At 42.3% G+C, this 11,847-nt stretch overlaps 2 protein-coding genes across 2 annotated transcripts; one reads left to right on the top strand and one right to left on the bottom strand.

The window, feature by feature from the left end:
* The first annotated feature begins 299 nt into the window (after positions 1 to 299).
* Positions 300 to 8,835, top strand: LOC5515796 (kielin/chordin-like protein). Its single transcript, XM_032385531.2, has 8 exons — positions 300 to 436; positions 504 to 569; positions 3,647 to 3,671; positions 5,336 to 5,647; positions 6,692 to 6,895; positions 7,086 to 7,262; positions 7,862 to 7,989; positions 8,539 to 8,835. Exons 2-7 carry the CDS (start codon positions 522 to 524, stop codon positions 7,987 to 7,989), a joined length of 894 nt encoding a protein of 297 aa, XP_032241422.2. The 5' UTR covers positions 300 to 436; positions 504 to 521; the 3' UTR covers positions 8,539 to 8,835.
* On the bottom strand, positions 8,557 to 11,646 carry LOC116620028. The gene is made up of 5 exons (XM_048724139.1): positions 11,489 to 11,646; positions 10,651 to 10,942; positions 10,161 to 10,358; positions 9,136 to 9,306; positions 8,557 to 8,771 (listed from the first exon to the last, which is right to left on the bottom strand). The coding sequence occupies exons 1-5, from the start codon at positions 11,567 to 11,569 to the stop codon at positions 8,695 to 8,697; spliced, it is 819 nt and encodes a 272-aa protein (XP_048580096.1). The 5' UTR covers positions 11,570 to 11,646; the 3' UTR covers positions 8,557 to 8,694.
* Between the last annotated feature and the right edge of the window lie 201 nt (positions 11,647 to 11,847).

Here is an 11,847-nt window from a genome sequence, read left to right as displayed (position 1 = left end):
CGTCGGGGTTTCCGGATTTCGTTTGAGCGCGAGATTTTTGTTTGTTTCACCCATTGGCGCTGTGTTTGTGTACGTAGGAAATGTCAATAACGGAAGTCGGACTATCCAGCGAAACGAGATCCTTTCTCTGGGTAATTGCCTCAACTGTTCACCTAAAATATTAAGCATACCATTTGAGTGCACGCATATCCATGGATACTAACCCTTCAAATTCACGGCACTGTCACGATCCGTCGCAGATCAAGACGGGATAGGCAGAAAGCAGGTAAATATTAGTCAGGAGGGATTGATAACTTAAATAACACCCTGCTTGATTGGACTTGTCTTTGTTATTTTGAAAGGCTTATTTCAGAAGGCTTGTAACAGTTCTTTACTCTTTCTTGCGGTTCACTTGCAGGTTGTGAGAGATCTCAGGCCATACCCTCGTCTAGGACAGGAAAGTATGTGAGTCGTCTTGACTTGCCCTTAAACACAGTGCCTCATGTTTGTTTCTATCTCCACAGGTATTGTGCAGTGAAAAGATGTGGTATTTTCAGTTGGTGTGTGTTTGCCTGTTGGCTGCCTTTTCGGTAAGGGTCAGGGCGTGTTCATTCAACACAAAGGACTGATGCTTTCGGTTTTTTTTTCTGTTGTTGCGAACAGCCTGTTCAGAAAGGTTTAACTTTATACCTCCTTGGGTCATACATCAAAAGGAGTAAACTTGAGTATGTATGTGTAGGTACCAGGTACCGTCCTCATCATGGGAATACAATTGATTAGGATTTCTCCGTTCTCCGCTTCGCTTTGATTCCGAAGAAAACAGTAAAAAGGGGCCCCCAGCGGCTAAGGTGGGGGAAATTGTAGCAGTAAAGTCCTAATGATTTTTTGTTTTGGTTTGAAATTTCTTTCTGTAGTGCTGTAGTAATTTTGTGGTTTAAGATTTTACACGTCAATGAATTGTCTGTATATAATGCCTCCTGTTGTAAAGAGGACGGAAATATGGCGGGAATATTATTAGGATGAAAATCATCCAAATCACTGAATAGAAGACGTGTTTAAAAAGGGTGGAGGATTGAAAGTCGCGTATACAGGTATTTTGAACAAATTGCAAATAATTTTGTGAGAGAGCTTGTTTAATGTCTTTTTAATAAAATTGCTTCTGCTTAAAACATTGCATCGCATAAAGCGTGGCGTCCCGATACGTTACTTTTGCTCGTTTTTGACAATGCCTTGTTAAGAGTTGATTATCTTTTAATTTTTTTTTTGCTAATGGTCGGATAAGTGGTTTGCGCTTTCAGCTAATTAGCTTCTGCGCGCGAATTTGACGCGTGTCATTTGCCATAGCAGCGTGCGTATGCCTGCTAACATGTATGCACACTCCCACTTTCTTATTTTACCTGTTTTTTATGACATTTGATTTTACATCCAAAAGGCTTTTGCACTTGGTTGTTAAATTGGATTCAGCTTTTACCGCTGTCCGACCCACATTGATTATCACCATCTTACCCATATTACTTTGAGTTCCGCAAAGCAGTAGACCTTTCGGGTGGAGTGCCAGCAAAGACCGTCGGATTATGGGGGGGGGGGGGGGTATTTTTCTGGGTTTTATCGTTATTTTTCTGTTAGTTCACATGAATTTATGGTTCCATAAAAGATCCGAGAAAGTGGTAGGAGGTTCTTTTATGGATAAAAACCCTTTGTTTTTTTGGCCAAGAAGTGAGGGAAAACGAGGCATGGTGGTGGGGTGAAATCTCCCCTTTACCCGGCATTTTGTTGATTCAATTAAAACAATACGCTTACCGGGAAACAACCCCTACTTTTGAAGCTCGGATTTAACAGTAAGAGTAGATTTTTTGGGCCGCTGCTTGGGCTGAGACATTCCTTTGCGTTTGTCAATTGCCAGGGGGTGACTGCGGATAGAAGCAAGGTTTATGGTTGCGCAAATTACCAAGAAAAGCTTCCAGAAGAATAGCGTAAAAGGATCTAATAAACGCCTGGGATGTTTATCAAATTTCCATGGTCCGAGATGGGGCGTTCAAAAGATAGGAGGCGTTTATTAGAGAGGGGCGTTCTTTTCAAACTAAGAAAATATAACAAACCCGAGTGTAGGGGAGTTCTAGTCTCAGTCAGGATCACGTTAAATTATAGCCTGCGTAGCAAGCGTGTTTCTTGAAATTAGGCCTCACCCAGTAAAAACCAAACTCAGATTAGGGAAGGTTCATTTATTATCCCGAGGGGGGCGGGGGACGTTAGGATGCTGTGGTGGGGGAGGGGGGGGTCGAGAATTTCCGATGTCTAAAGGGGGGGCATCGAAAGTGTTTGGATTTTAAAGGAGGGCTCACTGATTCCTTTGGGTGTTGTCTCTACTATATATTTTGACGAAGTGTCAAATCAGACTTCTCGGTTTAACTTGTCTCGGTTTGGGGGCAGTTATTTGGTATGTACAATCCAGAAGTCCAGGATACATATTAAGCCACATTTTATCTATGCAATGCAAGCCTGTATACACCCTAAATACATCTTTTTATGGTTTCCATTATATAATATTCTTAAGTGCTTATGTTCCATATCTAAAAAATAAACAAAACGTTTTAATGCTATAATCGCCCAATCTCTACCATCAAAATCCTCGCTCATATCTGATTCGCTGTCTTCCTCGCTGTTTTTCTTTTCTCTTTTCTCGTGCTGCGCTTTTCTTGCAAGAAGATCGAAAAGCCTTTTTGCTTTTTTACGTCATCTATAGCATCAACCATTATTAGGTTGCAACCTGGAGTTAGTCGAATCCTTGAGAAATTGAGTGCTTTTACTTTTTCTCAATTAATGTTTTCAGCTAATTCCTTCCCCTCTACTTTCTGTCCAGCTTGCAGCTAATCTCTTGCTCGCGTTCCTTTGACATTGTCATTTCTGTTCCTCATCAACATCCGTTCAACATCCTTCCTTTGCTGGCTTTCTTCTTCAGTTTTCGGGAGGGCGGGGCACCAAAAATATGGGGGAAACGTAAGGGGGGCATGGAAAATTTTGTTCCTCCTGAAGGGAGGGTCAAATAATTTTATCCCTTACTTTTATCAAAATCCTCACGCCCTCCCCCCCCCACCCCCCCCCCCCCCCCCCCCCTCAGGCCCCCTTGGGATAATAAAGGAATTTTCCCTCAATTGAATTTGATTTAATTAACGAAATTCCTATGGCGCTTGCTTTTAAGCTGGAAGGGAGGGTAGGGGAAGCGTTTATTACAAACTTGTAACTTTTAACACTCTTTTTGAATATAAGAGAGGGATATTATGAGGTCTTAGGCATACTAGGAAAAGGATATGCAAAGCGAATGCATGTTTTGTTAATCAAGGCGGGATTTAGGACGGTATATTTCGGAATACTAGAGATGGAATACCAGAAATTAAATTCGGAAACGTCATAGTGGCCAAGCACCGGAAATGGCATTGTGAAATTATTTCTTTTTTTATTGCTTTTTGCAAGAACACCCTTTCTGTATTATCTATACGGAAATAGCTATAATTGTTAAATCCTTGTATATATCGTGACTAAAATAAAGCTATATCCATATGGCTAAATGGCTAACGTAAAGCCCACCACCGGTTGGTCTAGTTTGTTCATTCTTTTGTCAATAAATTATTCCATCAAAGCTCAGTTGCTGTTCTTTGTTTTCTTGCAGCACTCAATGGAAATCGTCGATAAAGGTATGGAAAGTGCAGATAATCTGGATACACTCTGGATACATTCCAGAGCTACACGCTAGGGCAAAACATACAACACACATCCTAGGGCAACACATACAACACACATCCTAGGGCAACACATACAACACACATCCTAGGGCAACACATACAACACACATCCTAGGGCAACACATACAACACACATCCTAGGGCAACACATACAACACACATCCTAGGGCAACACTTACAACACACATCCTAGGGCAAAACATGCAACACAAATCCTAGGGCAACACATACAACAACACATTCTAAGGCAACAAATACAACACACATCCTAGGGCAACACATACAACACACATCCTAGGGCAACACATACAACACACATCCTAGGGCAACACACACAACACACATCCTAGGGCAACACATACAACACACATCTTAGGGCAACACATACAACACACATCCTAGGGCAACACATACAACACACATCCTAGGGCAACACATACAACACACATCTTAGGGCAACACATACAACACACATCTTAGGGCAACACATAAAACACACACCCTAGGGCAACACATGCAACACACATCTTAGGGCAACACATACATACTTTTTTCCAGGGCAACACATACAACAACACATCCTAGGGCAACACATACAACAACACATCCTAGGGCAACACATACAACAACACATCCTAGGGCAACACATACAACACACATCTTAGGGCAACACATACAACACACATCCTAGGGCAACACATACAACACACATCTTAGGGCAACACATACAACACACATCCTAGGGCAACACATACAACACACATCCTAGGGCAACACATACAACACACATCTTAGGGCAACACATACAACACACATCTTAGGGCAACACATAAAACACACACCCTAGGGCAACACATGCAACACACATCTTAGGGCAACACATACATACTTTTTTCCAGGGCAACACATACAACAACACATCCTAGGGCAACACATACAACAACACATCCTAGGGCAACACATACAACAACACATCCTAGGGCAACACATACAACACACATCTTAGGGCAACACATACAACACACATCCTAGGGCAACACATACAACACACATCCTAGGGCAACACATACAACACACATCTTAGGGCAACACATACAACACACATCTTAGGGCAACACATAAAACACACACCCTAGGGCAACACATGCAACACACATCTTAGGGCAACACATACATACTTTTTTCCAGGGCAACACATACAACAACACATCCTAGGGCAACACATACAACAACACATCCTAGGGCAACACACACAACACACATTCTAGGGCAACACATACATACTTCATTCCAGGGCAACACATACAACAACACATCCCAGGGCAACACATACAACACACTTCCTAGGGCAACAATACCAAAAGCACATATCCCAGGGCAACACACGCTACACACATCCCAGGGCAACACACGCTACACACATCCCTGTGCAACACACACAGGGCTTGAGTTAAGTCGTCAAGAACGTTTTTGAAGATTTGTATGTGTGTGTGTTTGTGTGTGTGTGTGTGGGGGGACTCTTATCGAGGCATACACATAAATTAAAACAAATTACAGTAAAAACTATACAAGCACCTCGAATTTCGGAGTCTGATAACCGTTATTTGTTTATTCAGAGGGGAATCGGGTTGTAAGTCTAGGATGCTACAGAGATATCGAGAAATCTCGAGCCATGGGCATTGAACCTTATTTCAACGCACGAGAAAAAATCATTTGGAAAACTTGGCCTGACCTATCTTACATCGTGAAGATCTGCATGGAGGAAGCTCTTGCACGGAATATTACCATTTTTGGAATACAGAACTACGGAGAGTGCTGGGGAAGCGCCGACTCTGCGCCAGATTCTTATAGCAAGTATGGGGCGTCCGGGGAATGCATCAATGGAGTCGGACAAGACTTTACTAACCAGGTGTACAGCATTGTCCCGGGTATGTGAGTTAGTCATCGTCAACTGTACGGCAAAGGAGGTCCTTGGAGGTGGCTAGAAGTCACTGTCAGGACTTTGGAATAAAAGCTTTAATTTTCTCTGTTCCCGGCGCTTTTGGTTTGGGTGGTTGACATACCAGCCCGCAGGGGGGTGGGGGGTGGTGGAAGGGTGGGACTCAGATAAAAACAGACGTGTGATCGTCGGCAAAATCGGTTTTAACCCTAAGGGATAGCACTTTGGGTGTGGTCAACAGAAATTCTTACCCCTAAGAGGTAGCGAATTGGGTGTGGTAGAAGGAAGGAATGGCAGAATCGAAAAGAAGGCAGTGGGTCGAATATTTAAATTATTAAAATAACCAAATAGATATCAGAATCGATCGAAATAGATATCAGAATATATATCAGAGTTGATCGAACTTTTATACCGTAAAAGATATAGGACGATCACCCTCGTCTACTTTTCTGGAGAGTTTCCCAAACCATTTTAAAGGTTTGACATCCAAAGATGAAACTCGTTTTTGATAGAAAATGAGAATTTAAGAAAGAAATAATGATAATTAAAAAAACTCGTATCGTTCACATCTCTGTAAAAACTTCAAAAAGCGCTCAAAGCAATGACATCTGCTGGTTGCTGTTAAATGTCTTATAAGAAGTGGATAAGAGGAGGGCGGGAAACTTTTATTCCCGCTCTTCGCGTTTCAGACCTCTATTCGGCTGCTTGTAGAGAATGTACAATAATCTCAGCAAGCTAAAAATATATTACTTAGATAGCAAGTGCAAAGTCTCTTAATTATCTGTTGCATTGTCAATATTGCCTCCCGATTTCCAATTTATGTAATTAAATGCATTTTCATGGCAACGACAATTTAATCTGCTGTAAGTTACCACGATGTACCGCTTCGCCAATTTTATTTCCATACCATGTTTATTTTGCGAGTAATCGAAGAAAATCATGTTGTTCCGCGTATAAGCTCATAGTTAAGCCTTACTGAATATATTCTTCGCTTGGAAAATTCAGAAAATTGCAAATGTTTTGTGTAATTCAGCGTCCTGTGAACTTGGTGGGAAGAAGTACCCGGACAAGAGCCAATTCTACGTGCCTCAGAATCCAGTGAATCAGAGACATCCAGGCTGTGACGTCTGCACGTGCAAGAGAGGCAGGAGTGATTGTAAACAAATCCACTGCGATTTGTTTTTCCCGTGTGATAACTTATTGCCGGCTTCTCCAAATGAATGCTGTCCGAAATGCGGTAAGTCACGCAAATAAAAGTGACTAGGTGTCATGCAAGGGCGCCTTGCCTGCGTTAGTCGTACTGGGCCTAAATAGATATGGGACGTTAGCAATGACAACGGTATCATGTAAGAGAACATGTTTTACGCTTTGAGGTCTAAATGCTTTGGTTCTAAATGTCATGAGTCCAACAGTCCAATTTCTTTTAGAGTGCTCGCATCGCGGCCAGAAGTACGCGAACGGAAAATCATGGACTAACAAACCGAACGAAGACACGTGCTTCCAGTGCCGATGTATTAAAGGTTTTGCCCAGTGCACTCGCACAGAGTGTTCTCGTGATTGCCCCAACCCGGAGCCCATTCCAGGACAGTGCTGTCCCATTTGCAGTGAGTACAAGACATCAGATATCAGATCATGGGGGAGGGGAGGGGGGACACGTGGTATACATCCAAGGACAAGTTATCACATCTGTCAAATGTAGAAAAGAAACTGATACCTAGAGAAACGTGATGGGAGACTTACTAAGTATACCACGAGACTTACCAAGTATACCAAGTATGTTTAGGTTGTTAAGACCAAGACATGGCTAAGGCAGATACTTGGTTTGTTGCTATAAAACGAGGCCTGACTTAGGAAAGTATTTGGATTTGGTCATTATAACCGATGCATTATAGACGGGGCACAGGCCGCGGAGGAGGGAGGGCATGGGGAGAGGCGCTTCTCTCCCAGACTTAAAAGATTTTTACCATAGTACTGTACTAAAATGATCAAAAGTGTGAGGGGATTCATTGTACTCCGAACAGTTGGTCAATTATCAGCCTTCTATGTACACCAGAAAACTTTAAAGGTGCCTCCCGGAAACGCCTCCTCCGCCGATCCGCAGTCCTTAGACATGGTGAATGTAATAACTTACTATAAAAAGACGCAAAGAACCGCGGTTCGCTTTGTTTAACCGAGATATAACTTTGATAACACTTGTTCCAAGGACCTGGTGCCCCGACAACTCGACCCTGGGAGATCCTCCCGCCCACAAAACGACCCCACCCAACATGGCCCATGTGGGGTAAGAGGAGCTACAAAAGCGCCAAGAAACGACGTGCAACTAAACAGTAGGTAAGCTGAGAAGCGATTGCAACTAAACAAATAAACATATAGGTAAGCACGCCTAGAAACTAAGTGCAAATAGCCATATAGGTAAGCACGCCAAGAAACTAAGTGCAAATAGCCATACAGGTAAGCAAGCCAAGAAACTAAGTGCAAATAGCCATATAGGTAAGCACGCCAAGAAACTAAGTGAAAATAGCAATATAGGTAAGCACACTAAGAACAAAGTGCAAATAGCCATATAGGTAAGCACGCTAAGAACATAAGTGCAAATAGCGATAAAGCAAGCTAAGAAACTAAGTGCAAATAGCTATATAGGTAAGCACGCTAAGAAACTAAGTACAAATAGTCATATAGGTAAGCACGCTAAGTAGCGACGTGCTAATAACCAAAAGGTAAGCACGCTAAGAACAATTTTCGATTAGTTATAGCTAAATACGCCATGAAAACGAGACACAACTGAACGACAGGAAGCATACCTAGAAATGACATACGAATAAACAATAAATAAAGAGCTAAAAACGATATATTGCTAAACTTATTTTTTTTCTTTTGTAGATTGGCGAAAGACTTGCATGATTTTAATGGATTTATTTGCCATTCATAGAGCCAGACTTTATAATAAAGGTCTAATAGGAAATTTTTGAACCACCAACACTTGCGTAATATATAATCCAAACTCCCCATAGTTGGTGGAATACTCGACTCGAGTATTTAATGTCGGTCTTCCTGTGGTGGAGGCAAAGTTAGCTTCGGTGTGGTCGTTTCGCTAATTGTAATTGTAACCGGAGCTGAAAAAAGCAAACAAATAAAACATCTGTAGACAATAAAACATTCAAGGGTACTATATATCAACCATGTCTACTTGCTATTTATCCTACTGTTGTTTAATTTACTAATGAGACTGTCATATGGCCCAAAATACAAGTACTCTATTTCTGATTAAACTCTCCGTCTGATCCGAATTTTTCTTAGAAAGTGATAGAATGGGGCCATAATTTTGTCTGCTCGGTAGCCTTAGGTTTGCTAGATTTTTTTTCCTTGCTGCTCAAAGCTTTGTGTGGGTAAGATCGGACTGCACGAATACATTTTTTGCCTTGCACGATAGCCCGCCCCCCTCCCCTCCCTACAACAATCGCATAAAGCTGTACTCACCACACGCACGGCAGCACTGTCCAGACACTTGTACGTATGATTGACAGGTTGGACAGACAGGTATAACACAGACGGGTTTGTCATTCACGCATGTACACGAGAAGCAATTTGAGCCATCAATCAGCTGCCAGCGGTCGCCATTGCTGTATGCTCTATTATTGTGGTAACACGCTGGGGAAAAATGCGTAACAAATGAAAATTAGTAAGCCATCTAGTCACACCGACAAAAAATTAGCTAAACATACCTCCGCCCGACAGTGCTGAAAAACGCAAGACTAGTTCCATTACCGCGCGGTTAAACCAGACTTTTTGTTTTGAAATGGCGGCGTTTTACCGGCGAACTGTCACATTTGTGCGATAGCTAAGAAAACTAGACCAAACCTAAGGCTAAAATTTTCTTTATGACTCCCTCATTATAAAATAAATCTGTCATCTTTTGTACAGTGTGGTTTTAATGCTGTACAGTAAGTCGAAAAAGCGACCGAAGTCAGCCTTTCGTACCTTTCCTCGAATGATTCAACACTGAGATTTTGTTTGTTTTCGCCAGAACACGCGCATGCGCATACGTTATTCAGCCCTGTCACCTCCGCCCAAGTTGATTGGAAGTATAGAAAAAAGGTCAAAACAAGAAACGACAATCAAACAAGCTAGCCACGAACAAGAAAACAGAAATATCAAAACATATTAATTTTTTTATCTTTCGATTACCATTAAGTGTATCAGTAAAGCCCAGTGCAAAAAGCGTCAGTATTATAGGGGAAAGCTGTTGTTTGGACATCATGCAACATAAGGCTGCGAGGTCATTCGCCAACACTTCCTTTTCATTGCGGATAATCGTGAGGAACCTCGCTAGCAGTATAAGCCAATCTAATTACTTCTAGACTATAATGAGAAGAGTTGAATGACCAGCCCAACAACAAACGATATTTCGCCACCATTTTGTCTCCACTCTGTAGTCGTCTCTAAACTATCTGTATTTCCCAAACAGGCGTAGAGCTTATCTAATTGCTAATACGCAAGCTTACCACACGCCTTGCAGCATGTTCCAGGAAGGGTGAAGGTTTTCTGGCAGTAGGAATCCACGGGCGGACATCTATTCTTATAACATTCGAGACGACCACCGTAAGTGCATGAGCAAGATTGACAAGGGTCGTCCATATCGTCCGTCTTTATCGGTTCGCCATGTTGGTATAACGAGTTTTTCACCACACAGTAGCCGTCCACTAAACGTACGAAAAGTGTCTCAAAATTTGGCGTTATATTTTTTGACGCCCAAAAATCGCTACCAAGTCGTGTAAAAGCAGCAAGAGACCACAATAAAGTGAACATGATTTTATGCTATCTCGCTTGCCCCAAAAACCACCCCTGTTTACCCAATCCCCCCCCCTCCTCCCCTGGTTAAGCTTCATGTTTACCCGGAACTTCCCTGTTTCCAGAGCCTCGAACGTCTCTCTATTTAGTGGCAAGAATAGAGAGACGTTCGAGGCTCTGGAACCAGGGTAACCCGGAATTTACCTTTGGTAATGCGGTACACAGACATTAACAGTGGTCCTACATCCCCAAACTCGCACTGAGTCGATGACACGTAACGCTCGTACGCAACGCGTCCTTCCCCGCCCCAGCAATCATTTCCATTTTGCACACCGAAGATCACGAACCCCTTAGCGACCGCAGCACGTGCACAGTCCGTGATCACTGCGCCGGGATTGGCAGAGATTGTAAGGTAATGCACAGGAAGAGCACGTGATGGCAGCTGCTCCCGAAAGCAACCAATGTATTCGTACTCGGGCGGAAAGTCGCTTGTCAACTTTTATACAACAATACATCAATTATTATACTTTGAGATAAAGATATCGGAAGTTAGAAAGAAAGAAGAAAGAGCAATGATAACAGGCCCGTACCCAGGATTTTTCTTGGGGGGGGGGGGGGGGGTGCGAAATCCGTTGTGACGCCGTATCGTTCTCTGGGTATAGGAACCCGATAAAAACAAGACAACTAACATAATCACTGTGTATTCAACCGCTTTTCTTGCACACCACTCACACGTGGTATATCGTGACCGCGTCGCGTTACACACGTTACACCCCTCCCCCAAGAAAAATCCTGGGTACGGGCTTGTGATGGTATTAGGTTATTCTTTATTTAATAATAAGAATATAAAGATTTGAACGTTGCGTTTATCATCGTTCAATGGACGACTTTTCCGTGACCATAAAATTACATACTGAACTTCGCTATTAAAAAAGAGTGTGTTAAAAAAAAAAATGTTACAACAGATTCGGGAGATTATTGTAAAAAAAATGAATCTTTTTGAAGACTATTTGGTGGATTATTGCGTCAGGGCATTACATACCTGCCTGTAGACCAGCCTTGCTTGAGCACTGACCAGTAACAATAAGAACATCATCTCTAGTACAAGCTGAGCACACTTCATGTTTGCGCCAGAGATGTTGAGAGAAGAGCAACTGATGGGAAATACGAGCAGGAATAGGGGATGGTCTAGTTAAACGTCCGGCTAACTTCTTGGTATCACTACCAGTGATCAGGGAAACGAGATATCAATAGACGGGCGTACACCTCCGGGTGTCAGTTTAAATACCGGATGGGATAACATCTCAAGGAAATAAGATATAATGACTAGCAATTACAAAGCGTTTGTAAATATTCCTAGTATCCTAGGAAATATAAACATAGGGTAGTATGTAAAGCCAG

The sequence above is a fragment of the Nematostella vectensis genome, chromosome 2, assembly GCF_932526225.1.
Source record: "Nematostella vectensis chromosome 2, jaNemVect1.1, whole genome shotgun sequence".
NCBI lineage: Eukaryota > Metazoa > Cnidaria > Anthozoa > Actiniaria > Edwardsiidae > Nematostella > Nematostella vectensis.
The sequence above is the reverse complement of the archived record's forward strand: the minus strand, read 5'-3'. Positions and strand labels throughout refer to the sequence as shown.

Excerpts from the sequence above, each read along its gene's own strand:
- LOC5515796 (XM_032385531.2), top strand. The coding sequence starts at position 522 with ATGTGGTATTTTCAGTTGGTGTGTGTTTGCCTGTTGGCTGCCTTTTCG. Across the intron at positions 6,896-7,085 it reads TGAATGCTGTCCGAAATGCG|AGTGCTCGCATCGCGGCCAG; the intron begins GTAAGTCACGCA and ends AATTTCTTTTAG. Across the intron at positions 7,263-7,861 it reads ACAGTGCTGTCCCATTTGCA|GACCTGGTGCCCCGACAACT; the intron begins GTGAGTACAAGA and ends ACTTGTTCCAAG.
- LOC116620028 (XM_048724139.1), bottom strand. The coding sequence starts at position 11,569 with ATGAAGTGTGCTCAGCTTGTACTAGAGATGATGTTCTTATTGTTACTG. Across the intron at positions 10,943-11,488 it reads CAAGGCTGGTCTACAGGCAG|TTGACAAGCGACTTTCCGCC; the intron begins GTATGTAATGCC and ends GTTGTATAAAAG. Across the intron at positions 9,307-10,160 it reads AACATGCTGCAAGGCGTGTG|CGTGTTACCACAATAATAGA; the intron begins GTAAGCTTGCGT and ends ATTTTTCCCCAG.